The sequence below is a fragment of the Megachile rotundata genome, chromosome 1, assembly GCF_050947335.1.
Source record: "Megachile rotundata isolate GNS110a chromosome 1, iyMegRotu1, whole genome shotgun sequence".
Classification (NCBI taxonomy): domain Eukaryota; kingdom Metazoa; phylum Arthropoda; class Insecta; order Hymenoptera; family Megachilidae; genus Megachile; species Megachile rotundata.
Genome location: NC_134983.1, coordinates 7,265,618 through 7,283,502, shown reverse-complemented (window position 1 = coordinate 7,283,502; position 17,885 = coordinate 7,265,618). Strand labels below are relative to the sequence as shown.

General features: G+C 31.7%; 3 protein-coding genes across 6 annotated transcripts in view; 1 reads left to right on the top strand and 2 right to left on the bottom strand.

The window, feature by feature from the left end:
• The window catches only part of haf (leucine-rich repeat and fibronectin type-III domain-containing protein hattifattener), a 29,513-nt gene extending 21,791 nt beyond the window's left edge, over nt 1-7,722 (bottom strand). Inside the window, exon 1 of the mRNA XM_012279333.2 lies at nt 7,092-7,722. Coding sequence (XP_012134723.1) covers nt 7,092-7,095 — 4 coding nt within the window. The 5' untranslated portion in view covers nt 7,096-7,722. The remainder of the gene's footprint in view (nt 1-7,091) is intronic.
• Rab3GAP1 (RAB3 GTPase activating protein subunit 1) overlaps nt 1-12,068 on the top strand; it is a 36,360-nt gene extending 24,292 nt beyond the window's left edge. For both annotated transcript variants that reach the window (XM_012279334.2, XM_003700605.3), the window contains 8 exons: nt 9,148-9,205; nt 9,269-9,356; nt 9,496-9,637; nt 9,950-10,130; nt 10,473-10,572; nt 10,682-11,001; nt 11,069-11,272; nt 11,355-12,068. In XM_012279334.2, coding sequence (XP_012134724.2) covers nt 9,148-9,205; nt 9,269-9,356; nt 9,496-9,637; nt 9,950-10,130; nt 10,473-10,572; nt 10,682-11,001; nt 11,069-11,272; nt 11,355-11,582 — 1,321 coding nt within the window. In that variant the 3' untranslated portion in view covers nt 11,583-12,068. The remainder of the gene's footprint in view (nt 1-9,147; nt 9,206-9,268; nt 9,357-9,495; nt 9,638-9,949; nt 10,131-10,472; nt 10,573-10,681; nt 11,002-11,068; nt 11,273-11,354) is intronic.
• Nucleotides 12,069-12,695: 627 nt separating this feature from the next.
• On the bottom strand, nt 12,696-17,100 carry Tango6 (transport and golgi organization 6). Of its 3 annotated transcripts, none has more exons than XM_076537968.1 (8): nt 17,002-17,100; nt 16,005-16,087; nt 15,708-15,939; nt 15,091-15,624; nt 13,812-15,008; nt 13,531-13,735; nt 13,310-13,461; nt 12,696-13,138 (listed from the first exon to the last, which is right to left on the bottom strand). In XM_076537968.1, exons 3-8 carry the CDS (start codon nt 15,807-15,809, stop codon nt 12,848-12,850), a joined length of 2,481 nt encoding a protein of 826 aa, XP_076394083.1. In that variant the 5' UTR covers nt 15,810-15,939; nt 16,005-16,087; nt 17,002-17,100; the 3' UTR covers nt 12,696-12,847. The 3 variants fall into 3 exon arrangements, with proteins under 3 accessions (XP_076394083.1, XP_012134725.2, XP_012134726.2); XM_012279335.2 differs by lacking the exon at nt 17,002-17,100 and adding an exon at nt 16,213-16,361 and having other exon boundaries at nt 16,005-16,131; XM_012279336.2 differs by lacking the exon at nt 17,002-17,100 and adding an exon at nt 16,213-16,355.
• Nucleotides 17,101-17,885: the final 785 nt, after the last annotated feature.

Sequence of the window (17,885 nt, the reverse complement as noted above, 5' to 3'; positions counted from 1 at the left end):
AAAAGTTCAACAAGAACTAGTAATTCTAAAGATTGAAATCGAAGTCGAAGACGTTGAATCGTTCTTTTGATTTTCACGGTGTCATTTATCTTTCGCTGAACTTCGAACCTAAAAATACATTGATAGGAAGTGCAAGTAATAAAATTGAAAAATCCAAGCAGGAAAATAGCATGGTTCGACGATCATGGCGAACAGGCAACTGGGCGAACGAGCCAGTATCGCCACGCTTGTTGGACTTTGCACAAGGAAATCGTAGAAATTTCTTCGTAATAGTTGCCAGATAGGACAGAATTATCATAGACTTGGATTTTTAGCGTAAAACTATGTAGAACAGGACGAGTTTCTTTCGTTTTCAGGCGTACAATTCTTGGCTTAATGTTAATGACTAAGAAGCTCCGTTTCACGATAATTTGCAGGATTTCCTTCTGTAACTCTTAATATTACTTTAATGTAAACGTAATTGATGAGGAAGTGCGATGATAATTAGCGATATTTATTAATTGGAATGGGGAGTATAATAAAATTCTCAGATAATTAATATATAGGGTGTTCAACGAGTTCTTTTAATAATTTAATGAAGAAACTATTTCAAAAGTTAGATAGTTTTTGATTAACCATGGAGTTCAATATTTTAAATCGCCAAAAGTACGATTTTGGTTGTGCGATTTCGTTTCTTAAAAGGTCAGGGTTATCGTGGTTTTATTAAGTGGTACAAAGTATATTTTATTTCGTAGTAATGTAGTTAGTGTTAAATTGATTTTACATATCTGACTTTTAAATGACTTTAAGTTTGGATAATTTGAAATAAAAAGTTTCAAACTTCAACAATTTATATCTAATTGATGTAATTAGACATTAGCTATTAACCCTTTGCACTTCTATGTCAAGTGTGACACGACATCACATTTTTCTTGGAGCTTATAAATAATTGAAATAAATGGATTGGTTAAATATATGTATTTATAATAAAGGAAAAATATATTTGTCACATACTCCACTCTGTTGCAATACATTTAATTCAGAATCCCTTTCTTAATCTATTTTGTGAACGAAAGAGTTGATAGATCATAGAAATTAAGGAGTGTAAAGGGTTAATACCTAATAATCTAACTAATGAAATTTAATGTTTAATAATCTGACAAACATAATTGAACTAAATGTCTAACAACCTAGCAGACATAATAAAACTAAATATCTAATAATCTAATGAATGTAATTAAATACCTAATAATGTAATACATTATGAGTTACAGTTAGTTTATTTCATAGATCAAATGTTTTTACCATTTCAGACTTCAACAGTATAATAATAAAAAATAGTATTTAATATTCTCCATTAATGAAATAATATTTTCCTTTATTAACTAACGATTTGACTAAAATTATTACCCTTTACTCAAGCTTTGTTAATTACAAATTTCTTTAATTATTCAATCTGCAAGAGTGCTAACAGTAATTGGCATAGCATAAAATCACCTACATTATATTTACGTTAAAGGAAGTTCAACAGTGTTGGTATCTTAATCTTATCTATTATTCGTTTTAAATAATAAATCCTGAGGAAGACTATAATTTTGATCAGAACCAGAAGAATTTAATTTAAGAATTTGTTAAAGAATACAACATAAACATAAATGATTTCAATCAAGTTTTACAAATATTTTAAAAACAGCATTAAGTAATAATATGATCTCATTTCTTCTATTACCAACACTGTTCCTAAAAGATTGATATAAAGATAACAAAAATTGCAAAATTATATAATGTTACGTGATTAATAAAAACAAATATACTGTATCAAATAAAGAATAACGTTCAAACAAATAATTTTTACCATATCTTGTCTTCAAAATGTTATTAATAACTATTGTAATTAATGTTAAAACGTTACTGATTACTATGATTAGACTTCACTGGGAAAGTACGATACATATTTTCTTTGAACCTACACCTCGAACTTCTTCAAATTAAAAATTTTAAAACAATAATTCTAATAACACCTTACCTTCATGTGAAAGCGCCGAACATTGAACTGTATACGTAATATCGAATGCATTATCGTATAAAAGAATTGATATATCATTAAAATAAAAACGCAGTGGGAAAAAGTTTACATAAGTCAGATGCTAAACTTATCTCTCAACAAGAAAACTTCCTACACTGCGGTGCAGAACTATAGCACCACCTATATTTTTAGTAGATTCTGACTTTGGAATAACAACACAAAAATCATCCATATGAAATTGAAGGGTATAGTGAACGATGAACTTCAGTAAAAATTTGTTGATATTATTTTACTATATAAGAAAATATAACATGAAAATTGATTTTTCATCGTTGCATAACTATAACACCATGTGAATAAATGTCAAATATATACACATAAATATGATTTTAATAACTTGTAAGGCCTCCTTGTTTTGTTATAAGTTGAAAAATTCTATCAGGCATGCTCTCGATGAGTTTCTGACAAATTCGTTGGCTAACTTCATTACATGCTTTTAGTACTGCGTTTTTTGGTTCTAAAATATTTTCATACTGTCGATTTTCGACATAAGCTTTTCGGACAATAATGGCTCAAACATTTTCCATCGGGTTTTTGTCTGGTGTACATGCTGGCCATTTAATAATATTAGTTTTCTTCTTTCCAACCATGATACTGTCTTCCGACTGGTGTGTACAGCAGGGTTGTCCTGTTGGAAAGTTCAGTTAATTGCACTATGTGCGTTTATAAAAGGTAACAAATTGTCTGATACAATTATAGTGTACTCCTCACTACCCATCTTTTTCGACGGAAAAGCCAATTACAACATGCCATCAATGCAAGGGCACCTCAATTTCACTTCGTTCGCCAAAATTTTTTTTTAAAAAGTATTGTGGTTCTTTTCGCAGATCTCATCAATATGAATTATAACCGTCCGGACTATCAAGATTAACCTTTTTCTCATCCGAAAATATAACCTTATTGTCAGTGATAGAAGTTTAAGTAAATTGGTGTAAAAAGATTTTGACATCTAAGGTTAATTTACGCTTTTCCAGTCGCGATGCATGTTCGTTCGAGCGTATTCAAGCCTCGCAACGTTATGCCGTGGTAGAAGTTTTGGTGCAGATTTTAATTTCTGTTTCTCCATGTTGGGATTACACTTAAAAATTCGACGTACTGTCCATCGTGAAATATTTAAGTTGAGTTCTTTTTTAATTTGGTTACAGCTGTTTTGGATGTTACTGGCTGCTTTTACAATTGCTCGTTCGGTAAGGGGACTCAATTTTTTCTTTGGACCATCCTTTTCATTATTGCCATAATTAAAGGAATTATTTAAGAAAATCAAAATGACTTCATGTAAGTTCCCAATCCTACGGGCAATTTCCCGAACACTAATTTTATCCTCCTTAAACGCCAAAATTTTACCCTTCTCCTCTTTGGTCAAATATCTACTACGTGGCATTGTTTAACAAATTTGAGTATTGTCAAATTTTAATTTGTATTTTAATAAGAATGTAATTATTTAGCTTCAGTGAGTTTGTAGTTGAACTGGATGGAGAGAAGTTAATTTAATGACATTGGTGCTATAGTTTCGCAACAAGCCAAAATCACATTTTGGATTATATCGTTTCTAATACAGGAGCAACTTCAATGAGACTTAATATAAAATTTATTGCGACCCATACCATTTCGTCTCCTGCAATTGATTTTTTGCATTTTAACTTTAAATTACAGAACAACTAAAAAAGTAGATGATGCTATAGTTATGCACCGCAGTGTATAATGAAATGATTTCACATCGACAAATTTGTTTGGAGTAACTACATGTTATCTTTGCCTATAAAGAACATTATACATACAATTCCCTTATGTGAAGTCGGAAATTCTATCAGTTGTATATTAAATTGTATGAAGCCTCTCCAACCTCCTTCAAATGATTTGTTATTTCATGTTAATCACCAACTCCGTCAATTAAAAAGGATTTATTAAACTTCATTGATATCACATATTTATATCAAATTATTATAATCATAATATCAAATTATTTATATTATTACGATAATTTTTATATTATTGTTGATATTGATTATTATATAAAATTATAATAACTTATATCAAATTCATATCACATATTTATCACTAATTTATACATAGCTGACACATAGCACAAAATTTTATACAGATCTTACACGAAATAGCTCGCAACCTAACCTAACCTAACCTAACCGAAACCTTCGTAAATGAACATTTTATACAAAGATAGATTTTCTCAGTAATATCAAAAATAAATAAAGAAAGAAGGAACATTTTCATACACTAACATGTTCAGAATATATTATTTCATGTTCTTTTTTCAATCTTCTCATAAAACACTCATCATGAAACATTTGGATGTTGCATAAAGGATATACCATTATTTTTCATATATGGATCGTTTATTTTAAAAGTGGTGTAAATCCATTTCCTTATATTTTGAAAAAATTAAAGGTCAGCATATATGTCAATGAACAAATATAGGTTAATTATACCAAGACTGGCAATTCAGCAATTTTTTTACTGATTCATCAATATGTAATTTGATTATACAAATTTTTTTTAGGTGATTTAACTAAAATAATGTATATTCAAGCAAATGCACTTATAGCACTTTCAAAATAAACGGTTCATATCGTGAACTAAAAAGGAACTTCGTTTAAAAGTTGTATATATATTTCTACCAGACAAGCATTAAATATAACTTAATTTTTATAGAAACAAAATTTTTTAATACATTTCAAACTTGATTTTTCTTATGTCAAAAAAAATGTCACATATCTTTGCTTCTGGGTGCCTCATTTCATCACAATATTAAATGTGTATAATATATGAATATAACTATAAGTTCTACTATAACTAATATAACTAACAGACTACAATACGAGGTGTGACCCAAAAGAAACGAGACTCGGTGTGTATCTTGAAAAAACAATGGAATTGGCAGCAATTGTTTTTGTGGCATCATCCCACATACCTCCTCTATCCATTTTGCAAATTTCGATTGAATCGATCATACCATTTGGAAGTATTGCGTTATTTAGTGAACACGTGCAACTGCATTCTGCCGGAAAAATGTCTAACGTAAAAACCGAACAGCGAATAAACATCAAGTTTCTTGTAAAATTTGTTGAAATCTGTTGTAACATGTGATGAGACATGGATTTTTACCTATGACACACAAAGTAAGCGCCAGTCGATGCAGTGAAAATCTTCAGGATCCCCACAACCCAAAAAAGCACGCATGTCAAAATCAAAATTCGACATTAATGGAATTATAATGATTGAGTGGTTTCCCAGTGATCAGACTGTTAACCAACACTATTACATTGAAGTACTAAAAATATTTAGTGAAAAAATTAAGAAAAAAAGGCCACAGTTGTGGAGCGATGGATGGCTGCTGCACCAGGACGATGCACCCGCTCACACGGCACTGTCTGTCAAGCAGTTTTTGACCAGCAAAAATATCACTGTGATGGGGCATCCTCCTTATTCACCTGATTTGGATCCATGCGACTTTTTTTTATTTCCTAAAGTTAAATTTTGCTTAATGGGAACCCATTTCACCTCAGTTAAAGAGGTTTAGGCAGAAACGGAGAATCTCCCGAAAGGACTTCCAAAAACCTCGTTCCAGAATTGTTACCAACAATGGCAGCGCCGAATGCATAAGTGTATGAATGCTGAAGGGGACTACTTTGAAGGTGATAATGTCACGGAGAACTGATTCTACAGGTACAATGATTTATTGGACCAGTTTCGTTACTTTTGGGTCACACCAGGTATAACTAACAGACTATAAGTTAGTCTCGTAACTTTTAAAACACCTTGTACAATCGAATACAAGTCAACCGGACACAGAGTATATGGCCTCGTGTAGTACATGGTTCAAGGTCGGCCAGTACAAGTTGAAGAGGATACCTATAAGACGTGTGCGTAGGTGCATTCGCCCTTTGAAACTCGCTGCTATAATCATAGTTATTTGAGATGTAAGAAACATCTTTGAACTTCACTCGATCACGTGTACTACGTGTAATTTTCCCCTTTTTCCCTCTTTTTAATCGTTTCAAACGTTTAGCACGTAGTTTACCTTTCAGCGCGTACTTAAATCAATTCCAACTGCTAATTTTTAATCATTTTGTTATGACTATTAGTAAAAATTGTTCTAAAAGATTTTCTAAGTTTAAATATTGTACTGAAATTATGGTTCTGTTCAAAATTCAAGAAACTCAAGTAGTAAACTTTTGAAAACATTTGAAATTCCATTGCTTCTATTAATAGTTAGATCGCAGATTTTTTAGTTATTTTTAATTAGGTGTATTGGTGTAATAACGTTTAATCAGTATGTTGTTAAATGACGATTGTTATTTAATTCAACTATTATTTGTTTATGAAAGTACTTCACTAAAGATTATGAAATCTGTTTATGAAAGTAATTCATTAAAATACTTGCGTTTAGAAGATTGTATTCGTTTAAAAATTTTTAATACAAAATTGTGCTATTCGTTACTGAGTAAAATTTCAATGATGGATTAATATCCTGTTTTTGAATTAAACTTTTCAAGATAACCTATTTATATTTTTCCAAGACAAAAATAGAATAGTTTTGAACCTTGACTTATTTATTTAACTTAAACATTTAAACCGTAACTCTTCTTCAGGAGTTTGAACTAAAACACTGACGAATATCAATTTGTAAGCGTTCAATGATTCTTCTTCAATATACTTATTGTTCGTCACTATATTTTTATTTGCTTCGATACTATTTACAAATTCAAAAATTGTTCATTTTTCCTAAATACAGTAAACGAAGTTCTCAATTTTAGTCACAATTCCCATTAGTACAAAGAAACAGGAAATTACAAGGATCATAGTATCCAGTGAAATATCAGTGATCAACGATTAACATCTTCGTTACAAAATGCAACCGGTTGTCAAACACAAAACCAAAGCAAAATCTTTATCACTCATGTTTTTTATCAGAACACCAAAACCCGAATGTCCAGCGCCCTAACGTCCCGTAAAGAATAAATTCCCGAGATAAATAGATAAAAGAAAGATCCACGGATTTACTCACTCATAATTGTCAGCGGTTCGTTCACAACCGGTCCATAATCCTGCCACGAAATTCGCTATCAGATACGAAAGCAACACGTAGAAGAACGATCAACTCAGGAACACAGGAACGTTATCAAATGAACGGATACCACCTGTTGTTCGCGGCGGAAATGAAAAGTCGAACGACGAACCGAAGCTACTGAAAAATCACGATGAAGAAAAGAAAATGAAGGAGGAATTCGCGAGCGAGTCGAGATGGAACGTAATCCACGGGCAGCGACTCCTTCGTAACTGGGAACCGTTAAGTTCGTCTCGATGGCATCACGGTCTTCGAGTAGACTGCAAGAATTCGCTTAGCGTTCGACCCCCTCTAGAAACGTTGGCTCGCACCGGTGCGGGCCAAGGTAGGGCAGGTGGAGCACAGTTTCGAAAAGAGTAATTCGTTCGATCATTCCTTCGACCGTGAACTACCGAATCGGTGTTCCGATTTTTGGGCGATTCTACACTGTGACCGCCTTCACTGCCCTGTAGTCGTTTACGAACTATACAGGGTGTCCCATGATATCCGAGACCCACTTCAGCAAGAAAACAATTTACATATGTACCCGATTTGACCTTGTTGGCACGGTACACTCAGTTTGTCTGTGTCACTTTTGTGGGCCATACGTCAGCGAATTCTCTTAAATCCTGTGGGATTTTTTACTTCTGATGGACGATTTTATGACTTGTATTTAAATTTTGTTAATCCTCTAATCATTTTTTCGACATAGTTATTTTAATCTAATTATTACTGCAATGTTAAGTTGAAATGTTAGACATATTTTGTACTTAGCGATTCTTGATTGTCCAGATTGTAGCCGAAATTAAATGTGAAATTCAGCCATTCTTAAAATAAAAATCCGGTTATCACATTTGAATTTTGGTGTACGTCACGAATGCGTCATGGTATTAAAAAGCGACGGATTAAATGTAGAATGTACGCGTATAAATTTTTATTTCCATACCTTCATATTCTTTAATTTCTATTTTCTCAATGTGTATGTCAACATTTATATTCTGTAATTTATTGAGGAAAATAAACAATGCATTTACTTGTAAAATAGTAATAATTTATACAGTAACTCACATATAGACAATCTTATTAATTGTATATATTTGTATCATTATTTTAATATATTTATACATTTTTTATTAATGTAACATGTTTATACGATTTTTATAAATGTAACATATTTATACAGGTCTTTTTAATGTAACAATTAATGTAGCTTATTAAATGTTAACAAGATTGTTACAGCGTTTACTACTTGAAAATATTCAAGTCTTCATTGTAAAACTCAGAAGTAGTCAGTTGAGAAAATGTAGATAGTTCTCTTCCTAGTATGGAAGATACAGAAAATTGTAAACTAAGGAACACTTTATTTTTATTATGAAAAATTAATACTTATTTAAATGAAAAAGGCAAGTAAACAATTAGTTCCACTTTTTAATAATTTATTTTTCTTTGTACTCTGTACGAACACATTGTCCACATATGAATACATTTACTCCATTTGACTCCATTATTATCACTGTAATATACTAAGCATGTTAAAACTATGACCGATAATACTATGTAACTTTATCAAGGAACATGTACCCAGTGTAGACCATGTTTCACATTACGTACACTCATGCTCCATGTATGCACACATATGTAAAATCCGTATTTCGTAAATTCACTGATGAATTTCTTGTGAGTAGATATAAAGTCTTGAAAAACGATGTGTCACCAGACAAGTCAGACAGGGTTTCATTGACCTGGTGATTGTTTTTGTTCAGCTTAAAATAGAGCCCTGATTAAAGCGTGACATTTTTTGGCAATTGGTTTTTCGGTGATTATTTCTCGATTCCCATCGCAGTGTACAGTGATGAACTCGATCATAATGGCAAGTTTAAGATCATTTGAACCGTTCAAGAGGAATTAGCGCACAACGAGATGCAGTTGTGACAAAGAAAACTTCGCTCCAATAAATTTATTGCTAAAGTAATGCTTTTCGAGATTATAACAAGACTTTATGGTTGCAAATTTTCAGAGTCAGTCCAGGATTTCCGGATTCCGTGAGGACTTGCATACTGCATCAAAAGTTGCAGGTAAATCTTCGTTGTCATTTTATTCAATAACCTCTTACTGTTCTATCTTACTCGTTCTTTTAGATGATGAACTGTTGCATCGAAAAGAAGAAGGCTAGAGAAGAATCGGCGCACAAGTCTCAAAGTGTGGACACCGACGAGTTTGAAACAGGTACATCACAATTTTATTATTAATTTGTATCTATGTATATGTACAACTAATCAAAGGAAACATAGGCTATTGAATTTACTTGCTAAAAATTGGAAAAATTAATAATTTTTATTGTTCTTGTCTTCTCTGACTGCAACAGAGTCGGAAGAAGAAGAGTTTTTCGAGTGCACCAGCGAGGAACCAACAAACGAGGACGATTCGATGACAAGGACACAGCTGAAAGCGAAACATCTATTGTGGAACAAACCAGCAGGAAGATTAGCCAAACATCCTTCGTTCAAGTAAAAATTGCAAATCCATCTATATCTTCTTTTTTTTACAGTAACTTTTTTATCTTAGGTTCAATTTAAATATCACTAGTTACATATCAATATTTAATGCATAAACATATGTGTAAATGCACACATAGACATGTACATGTATACAAACATACATACATGTACAATACATGTGTATATTCACACATACATACATAGAGATACATATATGAACATACACGCGTGCATACATACAGACACACACATATACATACATATCTAATTTAACGCAACAAATTGTTTATTGTTGGTTATCAAAATATCAATATTATTTAGGTTGATTCAAACTGGGGATCCACTTTACTTACCGATAACACAGGATCCTGTACCAAAGACTGAAGATCAACTCGAGGAAGATGCACAAGTGATGATGCAGCTTGGGACTGATAAACACGCTTCAGAGATGCGGGCTAGATTAATGAGCGCCTCTTTATTATCTGATATGGAATCATTCAAGGTGCTAATAATAAATTAACGAAGATGATCGACATCCATTGAAATAATTAATGGGTCTGGTTCACCCAAAATGCAGATCAGACTTTTCATAAAAAATTGATAGAATAAGTAATGAATCGGCGATTGGTAAAATTTTATCTTAAACTTTGATAACTACACATCATATAAAAGTTTGAATCCTTATTATATTTAGAAGAGGAAATTATTAATTGAAATAACTATTGGTTTTCACAATGTTAGCAAAAGTATTAATTAGTTGGACTACTCCATTATTCGAAATTTCATTCTGGTGAAAAAATAAATAAGTCTTGAAAGGTAACTAATTCTTATAATTTATTTATAGGCAGCAAATCCCGGAGCAGTTTTGGAAGATTTTATTCGATGGTATTCGCCGAGGGATTGGATTGAAGATGATGGAACAGATGAATGGGGTCAACCTACAGGTTTCTTATAATCTTACATACCTTTTAAACATTATTAATAATGAAACATTAAATAATGCATTTACTTTAACTAATTCATTTAAGACTAAATTATTGTTATTTAATTCAGGACATTTATCAGCAAGAATGCTCATTCCAAATAATCCATGGTCTACAACTTGGAGTTCAGCTCAACCAGTTCCTGCCCACCGACAAAAAAGGTTGTTCGATGACACGAGAGAAGCAGAAAAGGCTCTACATTTTCTAAGTTCTAAGCGCATAGGACAAATTGCACAGCTTCTCTTACCGGCTTTAAATCACGCTGCACTTTATACTTTAAGTCAACAGAAGCAAGATGCTTTACCAAATTTGCCCGAAGTTGCGCTCAGTATACTAAACAAACTGCAGTATGCAACAAAGCCTATTCATCAAAAACTACATTTGTATGAGGTACCTACAGTTGTTTACTTATGAATCAGCAATGAACACTGTACATAAAAAGGCGAACTCATTATAGGAAATTACTCGCGATATCGAAGGAATTGAAGCTCTAGTTGCCCAAGTAAATTCCTTGCAACACAAATTAGGAGGAAATGATGATTCGAAAGAATTCACTTCCTTTCTCATCCAATTAATGCGAGGGAAAGAAGTAGAAGTACCGGGTGGTTCCAGAGGAAATATTGGTAGTCGAATAACGACGATGTTCAGAGACGCTCAAAAAGTACAAAATTTTACTAATTTTTTAATTAAGTTGCGCTTGAGTATGTATTTGTTCAATACGTAATACATTACTTATGTTTTAGGCGGCACTCATCATGACGTCTCTTAACAGTAACGCTGATATAGATGCAATTGGAGATAATAAACTGAAAACATTCCCCGAACCTTCGTGTAAAGAATTTATTTTGCGTATTATAACACCACGACCTTCGCCAACCTCTACACCTCAACCACAAAGGATGTATGCGTGTCTTAAACGAGATTACATTCGCTTGGCTGGATTCTTTTCGGAGGATTCGATATTTTTATAGTCTATATTTTTACTGTGTTTTACTACAATATGAATTGATTTGATTTTTTACACGGTGCTGTTAGAATTCAGTATATGTCTTTCATTTTAGTTGCAATGAAATACAGTCTGTTGTATATAAGCGTAGATTTATTTAAAAATTTTAATAAATAAAAGAGAAAAAAAGATTTTTAACTTTAAGAAATATTATAATTTAATTTATAATAATCTTACGGATTTTATTGTTTATATGTACAGAAGGGGAGTTATTTACCTTATTTGAGTCGTTATGAAGATGTGTTTGTCTATATGAAACTGAAATAAACATATCCTGTGATTTTTATTGTGATTAAATTGATATGTCAGAATAATAATTAATATCTACGCTTATTTAAAATAAACTGTATCTTCTTGTACATTTTCACTGAATTTGTAAGAACGGAAGGAAGGAAGAAAAACAATGCTCAGTCTAAATAAAGTAGAAACGTTGCTAAGTCTTTCAAATAGAGGTATGAATGTGTTATTGTTTCGAGTACAAGTAGAAGTATCTAAAAGAAAAGTATTCCCAACATTTCGCAAGAATTTTAACGACTGATTATCAGAAAAAGTTTGCGCGGTCATACTGTTTGATAAATTGAAATCAAACTTCTTGAAATAATTCGAAAAGTATAACAACTCTGGTGTAATTACATGTATACAAGTCTGAATTATTTACATAATTCAATGATGGGCAACTATGCCTGAACAGCATGGAAAGGATATACTAATATTTAGTGTAGCTACACACATTTATTATAAAGAAAACAATAAGATCTATTTCAACCTAACACTTGTTACGAAGAAAGGTGCACTTATTTTGTATAGCCTTACAGCGTTCTTTCCCTAATGACGAAAATGAAATCAAAATAGGACTTAATTCAATACTTATAAATATAACCTAAGATGTTTATTCTAATATAATAACCTTAAAGTATATTAGAAAATTATAGAAATAAATGTTGATTACTTTGTAAAATAAAATTATACTTCAAAAAAAGTTAAAATTGATTAAATTTTTTATTATAGATCCGCGCAAACTTTTTCTGGCACTTAATAATTTCATCAAGCACTTATGGTCATATTGATACAAAATTAATTTAAATTAATTCTGTTAATATTTATTTGAAACTAAGATACACAATTTAACATTGTATATTAAAAACAAATGTTGAATATAATTATTCTTTATAAAAAATAAATTGTGTATAATATTTCTTACAATTAATTACATTATTCGCCATGGCGAACTTAATTTAATAGTAATATTCTTTTCTCAAGTTTTGGAGGTGAAAACAGGAAATCCCGCATAATATGATCCAATTCTTCCAAGGCTAGTTGTGCGTGTAAACGTAATACGGGATCTTCATCGTTGTCCCGTAGATATTTTAGTCCTCGATATAGATCAACCAAATCCTTACCGAGGCTTGTTAACGTATTCTTTCCAAGACCACGAAGTAACATAGTGCTAACCATAACAGCAGCTCGTCTGCATTCAGGTGCTTTATCTGACTTTACAATGCAACTGATACAGTAGATTACCTAAGGAAGATTTGAAATTACACATCATTTTGTAACTTAACTAACATAAGAGGGAATTCACAATTTTCGATTGTTAGATTGTTAGACGTTAAATATAAAATATAATACGATAATAATTTTCTTGTAAATGAAAACGGATGGATTTCGATTTCATAAAAAATGTTTACATACCTCGATAACAATATCTCCTAATCGAAAGCCTAGTACTTTACATAATTCACCCAAACATGAAAGGCTAGAACTACGTACTAAGGAATCCGGATCTCGTGCAGCACATAGGAACCCATTTATTAAAATATTTTTATACGCTGATGCCATTTCACCTATAGAATCATATAAATTAGTCAAAATAATTGCTGAAGAATAAGAAATAAAAAGAAAAAATTGTGTACCTAAAGCTCGCGTCATTTTTACAAGTACCTCTCCTAGTTTTACTCTAGTTTCCACTGTTAATTCTCCTGCTGAAATACGCTGTGGCATATTTATGTATTCATGTACTAACGTTTCTATAACCACTTGAGGATACGACATTGCTAACGCATGTAATCCATTGATAGCTGCCAAATATATAAATGAATCCTCATGTTTCAAATTTTCCTGTAAAATAATAAAATACACAATATGCAACATACAACCTTGATTATAAAATTGAAATTTTATTTCTCTTACTAACTTGAAACAACTGTAAAATAAATTCTTTTTTGGTAGTGGCACATGGATCCGCATTTTCTATCAGTTTTGTAAGAGTTATAAGTCCATGCGCACGGACGGGAAGTAGCGGATCCGCAAGATCTTTAAGCGCTTCTTCAAATTTGTTTAGTCGTTTGCAATCCACTGATAAATCTTGATAATGTTTTTGTTTTGATCGACCTTGAATCTCAATCAATTCAATTAGTTCTCGCGTTAACGACATCAACTGTTTCGGAACATGTGAAAGAGAACAACATTCTTTTAAAAATTTTACAAAATCGTTGAATACTGTCCAATCTAGCGACTTTTTTCTTTCGCTTATGATTATTTTTATTAGCATTAAGCTAATGTATAAAATTTCACAATCATCTTCTTCTGATATATCGTTTTTGTTCTTTATGTACTTGCTAAATAATGATTTTATGAAGGAAAATATTGTTTCTGGTTTTTCTAATTGTGTGTCTTGTACAGCAGGTACATTAGCTAAGCTTGATAAAAGTTTCACAGCAACTAATTGTTCTTCAACCCTTTCTATCATATCATCTGCAGTTTGTAATAAATTTTCAGTTTGTTTTTCACGATTTAATTGTATAGTATTTGATAAAAACTTCAACAAATAAGTAAATAATTCATTTGATAATACTTTAGTAGCAGATATTAAATCAAATAAAGTATCCGCAAATTCTTCGTACTTAGGAGTTTCATCTATCCCTGTAATTTCAATTCCACCAGTTGGTCCAAGCTTTGACGTTAAACGATTACCAAAATCTTTCATTTCACTGTGTCCAAGAAATGCAGCAAATACATTATGTCTTGATGATTCTTCATTGAGAAGATGCAGTATAAGTTGTTTAATCTTGCATTTCAATAAACAAGCACTTTGCCTCGCATTATTATACAAACAAAACAAAGGAACAGCTACTCTTGTTAGAAGTGTACAAGGTAAATGTTTAAATTTAGCTTCCACTGTTACAAAACATTTGGTTAAATTTTCAATGCATTTCTCCACTTCATTCTCACTCTTTGATACATTTCTTTCGTTTATAATCAGTGGTTCACATATAACTTCTACAACATTTTTAAGACAAATATCAGGATTACATTCATAAAGTGCAGTAATACAGCAATTTGCTATTGTTGCTGAATGTTTTATCTGACTAGATGTTAAAAGCTGTACCAACTAAAACAAACGTGCAATTTATTGTAAAGCTATACATATTAGAAAAAATAGTAAGTAAATAAAAACGTTTTGTGAAAAGTACCTGTGAACATATAGATTTGTAATATTCATCTATATCATTTCCATGAGGCATGGTCACTAATCTGGAAATAGTATCCAATTTATTCCAATGTTCACCAAGATCTAAAACATCTTCACAAACAGCAACTATGATTGAAATAATTCCATTAGGTTGCATGACTAGCTTTACTAAATATTTACGAGTTTGATTTTGTAACCATTTTGGTGTTCCTTTTACACCAAGGATTACCATCAATTCTTTCATGCTTGTGGACATTGGACAGTTATTTAATAATTGTTGAAGCAAATCAATGAAATGTTCTTGATCTTTTCTTAATTCATTATACAAATCTTCTGTCATTTTAAATTCAGGTTTACTAGTATTTCCCTGTTCATTTAATATAGACTTTTTACATGGTTTCATCAGTGGAGCATGACTCAATTGTAAAAGTGCAGCCAATAGTGGTCCTATCTGAGCAAGTATTGCTGGACGAAACATAAGTTCATCATATAATTCCATAAGAGAAAGAACTGTAAACTGTATTCTTTTATATTTCTACAAGAAAAATGTAATATTAATTTCTATATTTTCTTTTATTTTATATTTATTAATTATAATAAATGCAAAATTCTTCATACTTGTAAATCTGTTAACTTCTCTTCATGTATCTGAAGAGCTTTCGGGCATAATTTAGCCATGTCAATTCCAACACCAGGTAAAAGTCCAGGTATAATTCCCATTGCAGTTATCAATTCTATACAAACTTTTACAACATGAAATTGTTTAACACTAATTAAGGATTCATTATTCAGCGAACCAGATGCTTTTATATTTTGTAATACGTAAACAACTGTACGTATGTACTGGTACCTAAACATACAATATTTTCTATTAATTATCCTTAATCATGATTTCAGGAACAATTAGAATATTACCTAATATCAATGTGTTCATCTTCATATTTATTACTAGTTATTTCAAACTTTTCATCCTGGTGTTTCAACGTTGACTGTACTTTCTGTAAAATTTGTTGCAATTTAGTATCAAAATTTTGAACCTCTTCTAAGAACATAAAACATAAAATATTATTAGAAATTTCATAACAGATATTATGCAGTTACACACGATGAAACATCATTGTACCATTGCCATTTTCATCAAGTGTTGTTAATTTAAATAATACTTCATAGTAGTCCATATTTTCTTTCTAATATAAACTGTGTACAGCAGTGACTATAAATCTATGAATGCTTTTGTTGTCAAGTTGTCATAAATCTATGCACAAGAATAAGCGCCACCTGTTCTATTTTACTACTAGGTCTGTTGATTGAGGCGCTCCGCGCCTAACCTAACAATGTGAAGCGAGCAAGTAAATTTCACGCTAAAGGAAAAATAGTCAACCGTGTCATCCGGTTGAATTGGTTGAGAGGTGCAAGAGAAAAACGTGGACAAAAAGTTTAAAAGTCAGGTGCAAAAGGGCGAGAAAATTCAATTTTGCATTAAAGACTACGAGGATATGGTTTTTCGGAGATTATTCCTCCGTGGCATGCGCGAGCGGCGCGCAGGAGGAATATACACGATAATGAGTATGCAAAATCGTTAATTACTCGCTTTCTGTGCACAGTCTATGAACTTTTATGATTAAAGAATGTTCAGTGATCCCTCAGCTACTTTCTCGTATCATATTTGTTCAGATTTTTAATGAAATTAATTAGTTATTAACTAATAACCTAAAGCCAGCCACGGTGACAAGCGGTATACACGAGGTCATTTTGAATAATTAATTACACGTTTTGTGGATATATTTTGTGCACTTTTATGATTGAAGTATGGTCAGCAATGCATTATTTACATGGTTCGATCATAAAAGTTCATAAATAATGTTCGGGTAATGAGTAATTAATTATTTTGTGTTAGCATTCCGATACGTACATGAGCTGCCTATGTCAATTCTACTGCGCATGCAAAATGCAATATTTCGGCACATTGATGACGTAGTATGGTTCCTGAGACATTTAGAAACAAATTTTCATTAGGGTTTGATGCGTTTTGATGCCTAATAAAGCCAGAAAATCAATTTTTATCGAATTCGGTCCAAAACGGTACAGGTGGCGCCATCTAGCGGCGAGCGGCGGAACTACGAAATACTAAAATTTCGATTTTCTCCGAAATTAGGCAATTTTACGTATTTCCGAGGGTCAGAAATTGTTCTGTGACCTTCCTAGAACCTATATATTGCCGCAAGAACCCCCTAAAAGCGCTAGAAAAGGAAATAGAAAAATAGTCCAAAACATGGACTAAAAATTTGGCGTCCATCTAGCGGTGAAAGTTGGAACTACAAAAATATAAAAATGCGATTTTCTCGAAAATGAGCAAACTTTGAGTACTTCTGAGGCTCAGAAAGTGTTATGTGATCGCATGAGAAGCAAAATAATGCAATAAAAGCTTTCTAAAGGCTTTAATAAAGAAAATAAGAAAAATTTCATTTTATGGAGAAAATTTGTGGCACCATCTAGCGGCGGAACTGCGAACTAAACTGAAAAAACGTATGTCCGAATACGCAGTAAAGGGGTCAAATATAAATTGATTTTCTGGGCTTAATAGACAAAAAGATGAATAACTTTTTCAACAAAAATTGCTTTAAAATGTCTAAAGAAGCATACTACATCGTCAAAGTTGCGAAATATTACTTTTTATATTTTTCCATAACGCGTATTCGGACATACGTTTTTTCAGTTTAGTTCGCAGTTCCGCCGCTAGATGGTGCCACAAATTTTCTCCATAAAATGAAATTTTTCTTATTTTCTTTATTAAAG